Source organism: Nyctibius grandis, chromosome 11 (assembly GCF_013368605.1).
Source record: "Nyctibius grandis isolate bNycGra1 chromosome 11, bNycGra1.pri, whole genome shotgun sequence".
Lineage (NCBI taxonomy): Eukaryota > Metazoa > Chordata > Aves > Nyctibiiformes > Nyctibiidae > Nyctibius > Nyctibius grandis.
Window position 1 is genome coordinate 6,522,042 of NC_090668.1, and position 7,245 is coordinate 6,529,286.

General features: G+C 57.2%; 1 protein-coding gene across 1 annotated transcript; it reads left to right on the plus strand.

Annotated features, from left to right (window-relative positions):
* The first annotated feature begins 4,621 nt into the window (after positions 1 to 4,621).
* CPLX3 (complexin 3) lies at positions 4,622 to 6,851 on the plus strand. The gene is made up of 3 exons (XM_068410792.1): positions 4,622 to 4,782; positions 5,144 to 5,231; positions 6,627 to 6,851. Exons 1-3 carry the CDS (start codon positions 4,622 to 4,624, stop codon positions 6,849 to 6,851), a joined length of 474 nt encoding a protein of 157 aa, XP_068266893.1.
* Positions 6,852 to 7,245: the final 394 nt, after the last annotated feature.

Sequence of the window (7,245 nt, forward strand, 5' to 3'; positions counted from 1 at the left end):
ATTCTCACCCCCAGCTTCCCTTCGCAGGTACCACCCATGGTCTCCCTGGGGATTCTCTGGAGACCACCCCGGGGCGAGGAGGGGGACAGCCAGCCAGGGGTGCTGGGTTCATCAGGGTACCTGCCTGTCCCATCTCCTCCTGCCTAGAATAAATGGGGAGGGCCTGATCCTTCCCGCGGGCTGGCGTCAAACCTCCCTGGGCAGCCAGGGCTCTGGTGGTCTTCAGCCTGTGGGGATCTGAACAGGATAAGTTGCAATGCCCATGCACGTGTGTGAGTACTTGTAACAGGGGTGCACGGGAGATATATCGCTCAGAAGAGTATAGGGTACTCATTATCAAAATGCAATATAAATGATAATAACCAGCAATATAAAACTATTTAGTTGTTACATCCTGGGAAAGAGAAGAGATGGGCATGACCCTCCCTCGTCAAGGACCTTGCAGCTTCTTCCTTCGTGCCCCCTCTCACGCTCAGCATCCCCGCCGAGGGCCGCCCCTCGGGCACACCAACGCACGAGAGCTCGGGATGCAATTAAACACCAGCTGTTTTAGGGAAATAAAACTTCATTCCATGACGCAGCATGTGGCACAGAGCCTGTGTGATATGTGGCTCTCCCGGAGTGCAATAAAAGCTTAATTCCAAATAAGAGCAGTAATAACTCCCCCACTCTGGGATTTCTTACTCCTTAGGCGATGATGACAGATTTTACTGAACTTCCAGGCTGGTTCTATAGGAGTAGGAAGGCTTCACGTTGAAACTGCTTCCCTTGGTCACAAAAAAGCACCTTTGACTTCATTTCCACCCAAAGCTGACTGCTGCGTTCGTATTCCTTGGCCCAGACAAACTCCAGAGGCTTTTAGCTTTATTTAGTGACATTCAAGTAACATAGAATCACAGAATCAATCAGGTTGGAAGAGACCTCTGGGATCATCGAGTCCAACCATTGCCCTGACACCACCATGGCAACTAGACCATGAAAAGAAGTAAATTTGACGATTTACCCCCTAAACCTTCTCTATTCCCTATGGTAATGGCACGACAGCACTTTTACCCCAGCGAGCGCTGGGCAGAAGGGGAGTTGCTGCCCTTTGAAGGGGTGTTATGCCCAAGACCTCGGGATATTTTCCCTTGAACTTCTGGCAGCTGAAGCTTGTGGTGGTCCATAACAGTGCTGGGACCCTCTGGTCAGGCTGTACCCTCCGAGGTCCCTCAGCATTTCCCCCCCCAAACCCCAGCATTTTCTTAATAACTGTCCTGGAGTAATAGTTACCTTCTCACAGCCGAGTAGTTTACACAGAGAAGCTGATTGCACCGCTGAGGATACACACCATACTTTCATGGGCTGCTCTATGGGGAAAAAAAAGATGTTTCAGCAAAGCTTCATTAGCATTGAGGTTTAATCAGTGTATTCTCTATCGCTTTTTTGCTGGCAGTGACCTTAAAGAAAGGGGGCAGATGTCCCCCACTGTCCCCAAGGCAGGAGAAGCCCCAGGGCTGGCAGCAGCTCCTTGCCCAGGGGATGCTCAGCTCCTGGGTCTGTTCCAGATGCCACCGGCATGGGATGGATGTCACTGTGCCTTGTCCCAGTACCTGGAGCAGCGGTGGGCACAGCGGGGTATCCCTGTCCCCATCCCGTCGGAGCATCCCCGGAGCAGGTGGGAAAGAGCAGAGGCTTTGCTCGTGGGCACTCAGGGCTGCGCCTGGAGGTCCCTGTCTTTGCAGTGCCTGTCCCCATCACGAGAAGTGACAATCAGCCGCCGAGTGCAAGCGTGACTTCTCCCGGCAGAGAGCCTGCTTTATTTAGAAACGCCTCCTCATTTCCTCCGCCGGCGTGTCTCCAGCGCACACACACACACACACACGTCTTTCCAGGATCAACTCGCCTCCCCAGGGTCTTCAAAGGTTGAAACCTTTGTGTTCCCCTGGATTTCAGGCTGCCCTTTGACGGCCTTATCGCTATTGCACCCTGACCCAAGGTCACAGAGCCTTCCCCTCCCCTGTGTCATCTATAGGATGACCCCAAGAAATCCTGGCCATCTCTGGTCCCCTTCAGGGATCTCTGGAGCATCCTATGAGACCTTGGTTGAGGAGTGAGCTTCCAGGTGTGGCCTTGGAGCCGGTTCTCCTCTTAGTTGGAAAGAAGAGCCGAAATGATCCCTCTGAGCACGGCGAAGGGAGCAGAACCGCTTGCATCCTATTCAAATCAGGTGTCAACGCTGCGAGAGGATCCTCTTAACTTCCAACCGGCTTGTCTGAGCCTGGCTGCTACCGGGGCACGTTCCATCTCCCTCCCGCCTAATCCGCGGAGATGGGTGATATAGCATAAGCTAATATAATAGGTCATGCAAGGATTTGCATCTCATTACCGCAGGTTAGAGTCCTGGGAGCAAGGATGAGTCATTCCTACTGCATGTATTTCAGGCATGAGGAACAGTTCAGCTGCCCAAAGAAAAGCAAACGGGAAATCGACCACCTCGAAGCATCGCCGTGGGCTCCAGCACCCTCTGCACCCTCTGAATCCCCTCCCTCCCCCACCTCCAGATGGGGCACTGGCCTCCCTGGGAAGAGCACAGGCCAAAGGGGTGGGAGCGCTGCCAGCAGCTGCCAGACCTCGCTGGAGGTCCTTCCCTTTGCCTTCTGCTCCGTCCCTATAAAACTGGCTTCCCAACCACTCTGGGTGGCAAGAGGCTGCCAAGAACAACCTCACGGTGCCCCTCCGTGGGGCACATCCAGCTCCTGGTGAGTGAGCACTCCTGCCACGAGCGACCGAGTCCTCAGCCGCTGCCTGTAATCCCTGCTCGTTGTCACCTAGCTGCTTTGGCCAAGCATTTGTGCTCATCAAGAGCTGTTTTCTCTTAGTTTCTCAGACAGGGAGGCTGCGTGGTAGCTGACCCGTCTAACCCAGCTGGAAAAAATCGGTCCTGACTTCCAGTCTCTTGCTGTTAGCGACTGCTTAGATAGAAATCCGGATTGAGCAAAGCTCCGAGGACCGGCCGCGTCAGAAGTCTGCTGTGAACCGACCTGAGGCTCAATCCCGCCCGGCATCCGAGGGCAAGGTGGCTCTGGGACACAAGCAGGGACGCTTTTTCTCCTCCCTGCCCCTCTTTGCAGCCAGTCCTCCTCTGACCAACAGCCAGAACTCGAACATGCTGTTGGTGACGGGAGGTCTGCGGAGTGCCTGGGGTCCTTCACTGGGACAAATCCCTGGTTTTCACTTCCAAAAGTGATCCTTAACAGCATCAATCTGCTGACCGGATTATTAATCAAGCAAAATATATTTTTTTTTTTTAATTTTCCTTTTAAGACAAAGTTTTGCCTGGTGCTACCTTAGGCAAGGGGGGAAGGGAGAAGATGGGCCAATCCCCCCTCCCTCTTTCACTTGTTTCACAGCTGTTCCATCATTTTAATCTGCAGAGATTGTCTTTAAATTTCAGAAATTAAATGATTTCCCGAAAGCCAAGCTCGGGGTTCGGATCCACGCTCATTTTTCAGGAGCAGAGAAGAAAAAAAAAGGGAGAAATGTTCTGTTAAAGGCAGGCTGGCCATCTGGAAAGGAGGTGTGCTGCTGATGCCCTGAATTGCTCGCTCCCCAAGGCCCCCGGTAAAGGGGATGGCAGGAGTGGGAGCGGGGTAGGACGGGAGCCGGAGGGGCCGAGGGAATCCCGGGAGGAAATCCATGCCCCTTCCATCCTCCTCCTCCTGTGGGGTGACCGATGGATGCGTGGGTTCCTGGTACATCGGTGAGGCAGCGCTTGTGGGGTCTGATAGCGGCTTTTATTAGAATTAATTAATAGAAATAATTAGTATTGGGAGAAAGAAGGAGCTTTTGGGCACGCCAGCCCTTGGATCTACGTGAGAACGACAGTTGTGTGGCGCCTGAGGTACAGCTGGCTCTTCCTCCAGCCTGACCCAGGGGATGGGGAGTAAAGCGGGACCTTCCGTGCCCCCGGAGAGGAGGGGGGGGGCGGCTCCGCCTCTCTACCGGGCGGCGGGGGGGCGGTGGGGCCGGGCGGGAGGCGGTACCGGCTGGCGCCCGCCCCCCCCGTGCTCTGCTCCGCTCCCCGCTCAGCCCGGTCCCACCGTGGGCAGCGGGGTGATGCGGCTCCGCTGATCCCCGGCAGCCCGGACCCTCGGGAACTCACCTCCCGCAGCATCCCGGCTCCTCCGTACCCCGGTGCTCCGGCATCCCGGGAACCCGGCTCCGGTGATCCCGGCTCCTCCATACCCCGGTACTCCGGCATCCTGAGAACTCAGCTCCGGTGATCCCGGCTCCTCCATAACCCCATACTCCAGCATCCCCAAGAACCCGGCTCCGGTGATCCCGGCTCCTCCATACCCCGGCACTCCGGCATCCCGAGAACTCGGCTCTGGTGATCCCAGCTCCTCCCTAGCCCCATACTCCATCTCCCCAGGAACTCGCACCCTCAGCACCCCATCTTCCCAGTAACTCCCTACTCCCAGCACCCCGGCTCCCCAGCTCACAGTTCCCCCATAACTCAGCATCCCCATCGTCCCCGCTCCTCAATACCCCAGGACCCCATCTCCCCGTTAACCCCAGTTCTCCCAGCACCCCAGCCCCGTGGTAGCTCTGCACCCCGGCTCCCCGGTCCCCCGTGGCCATGGCGTTCATGGTGAAGAGCATGGTGGGGGGGCAGCTGAAGAACCTGACCGGTGGCCTGGGCGGCGAGGAGAAGGGCGAGGGCGAGAAGTCTCCGGCCGAGGCGCAGGGAATGACCCGTGAGGAGTATGAAGAATATCAGCGGCAGCTCGTGGAGGAGAAGTAAGTGTGACCAGCTCTGGGTACCAGGGTGGGCTGGACCCCGGGGTCCTGGCGAGGGGTGGGGTGCTCCCTCTGCAGCCCCCCGTCCTGTGATGGGAGGGCTGGGAGGGGGGGTGAGACAGCGTGGGGGCAGCGGGGCCGTGAGGGAGTTTAATGAACCCCTAATCCCTTAATCCGCTTCCTCGCCCAGGAGATGGGATTGTTTTCTCCTGTCAGGCTGCGCTGGGGGGAGGAAACTGTGGGGAAGCGGGACTTGGCAGAGGAGATGGGGGGTACCCGGGTTGTGGGGGGGTGTGTAGGGATGCTCAAACCCAGGGACTGGGGGCTGCAGCTCCCGGTAACTGCCCTGTGTGGTTCACAGGATGGAGAGAGATGCCCAGTTTGCCCAGCGCAAGGCGGAGAGGGCCACGTTCAGGTCCCACTTCCGAGACAAGTACAGGCTCCCCAAGGTACGGCCATGCTGGGCTCGAAGGGGGGCACACGGGGGGCCAAACCCCATCACAGCCCTCCTGGGGGGGCTCGGTGGATGGGGACACGGGGGGACAGACAAGAGCCCTGCTCTGCAGGGAGGGGAAGGGGCACTGGCCCCCCTTGACTGGGTAGGTTTTGGAGCTACGAAGCCCAAGCGCAAACCAGTTCCCCTAAAAACACCCTTTCACCCAAGTCACGGCCCCCTCCCGTTACCCCTGAGTGCTGCAAGCCACCAGCCCCACACAGCGGGACCCCCGACATGCCCTCTCTGCCTCACTTCATCCCCCTCTCCCTCTCTTTTGTCCCCTAAATGCAGCTGGATGAGGGAAACCCACCTCCACCCCAGACCCCCAGCCCCGTAGCCAGAGTTGCCCCTTCCCAGCTGGATTAGCCAGCCCCTCTCCCTGGGTTATTTGGCAAACATTTCTGAGCTAAACTCCTATTTTGGACCTTCCGCCTGACGAACGATTCACTAGAAACAATTTAATCAAGGATAATTCAGCCATTCTTGGAATTGCCACAAGCTCTTCTCCCCCCCCTCCCAACCCCCCCTCCCCTTTTATTCAGCGAGAGTCTCTCAGCGGTGAATACTCTAAATTGGAGTGGGGCTAATTTTAGTCCAGAAAGGGCAGCTAAGCCAAGCGATATTGTTCAGAGCGGTCGATATTGTTCGGCCAGCCTGCACGCACACCCCCCGCTCCTCACACCCCTTGTATCACCAGGAAATAAACAGCTGCAGAATTTCTTTTCCCCCTGCCAAAAGCAAGAAAAAGCAGAAAAAGAAGAGATGGAGATGGTTTTTTCTCCAGGGGATTCGTTCATATCTGTCCCCCCGATCCTTTGTGCTGCTTTCTCATGCTTGACATGTCCCTTCTCATCTTCTGACGAGTTTCTTCTGCTCGTTACTGATCCCGCCTGGCAGTCGGGCTGCCTCTTGCCAAGTCTCCCTGTGGCCCTCCAGCACAGAGCTGACCCCGATCCCCGAGGGGCGCAGTCGTTAAGCATACGTGTAGCTTAATTGGGTGCCTAAACCTCCCCGACCACTCCAAGATGAGCTGAAAGCCGATTTATACCGATGCTGGCACACTCGGGTTGTCACTTCGGCTCTTGCTGTGTCCATGGGCGTGAGCCTGGGCTCTGCTCAGCTGTGTCCCCTCGGGGTCAGTGATGACGGAGCTTATGGGCACCATCCTACCCACAGCATGAGGATGGTGGTGAGCCCCAGGGACCAACGCACGTGGACCTTAAAATGGGAAGAGAGCCCAAAGCCCACGCAAGGCACCGCTGTGGACCTTGTAGAAGGTTCCAGAAGCCCCCCCACCCCATTCCCACTTGCAGCATCCCACGCCTGACCTTCTCCTGGCCCGTTTCAGAACGAAACGGATGACAACCAGATCCAGCTAGTGGGAGGCGACGTGGAGCTGCCCAAAGAGCTGGCCAAGATGATCGAGCAGGACAACGAGGAGGAGGAAGAGAAGAACTCGGTTATCGGCCAGCTCAGCAACATCCAGAACCTGGACCTTGATTCCTTGAAAGACAAAGCTTCGGCCACGCTAGAGGACCTGAAGCAATCGGCTGAGAAATGCGCCGTGATGTGACGTGACGGTGGGGGAGAAGGGAGGGGACACAGCGAAGGGTCTGGCGGTGGCTGTCGCCCGCAGCGGGGACCCCCACTGATGTTGTCACCCTTGCCTTGTGTGAGCCGGGTCCTCCCTCCGAGCCGTGTGAAGCCTCGAGTCCCTGACCCAGCTGTCCCTGCTGTGTGGTTTTTGTTTTGTTCTCCGGTCTGAGGTTAGAGCAAAGAGCCAGCATGTCCCCCCCCGTACCCCAACACCCCCTCCTGTGCCCGTGGCAGTGGGTGTCTGTAGCGAAAGCTGGGTGAGGGGGTTGCAGGGAAGGAAAGCCCTGAGCGACCTTGGCGTGTTGCTGAACCACGTTGGTACGGGAAGGCGAAGGCTTTCCAGCGAGGCTCCGATTCGCTCCGCAAGGACG

What these genes read in the sequence shown, in the direction of transcription:
- CPLX3 (XM_068410792.1), top strand. Translation starts at nt 4,622, where the DNA reads ATGGCGTTCATGGTGAAGAGCATGGTGGGGGGGCAGCTGAAGAACCTG. An exon ending in CGGCAGCTCGTGGAGGAGAA is followed by an intron (nt 4,783 to 5,143) that starts GTAAGTGTGACC and finishes TGTGGTTCACAG; the next exon opens with GATGGAGAGAGATGCCCAGT. An exon ending in ACAAGTACAGGCTCCCCAAG is followed by an intron (nt 5,232 to 6,626) that starts GTACGGCCATGC and finishes GGCCCGTTTCAG; the next exon opens with AACGAAACGGATGACAACCA.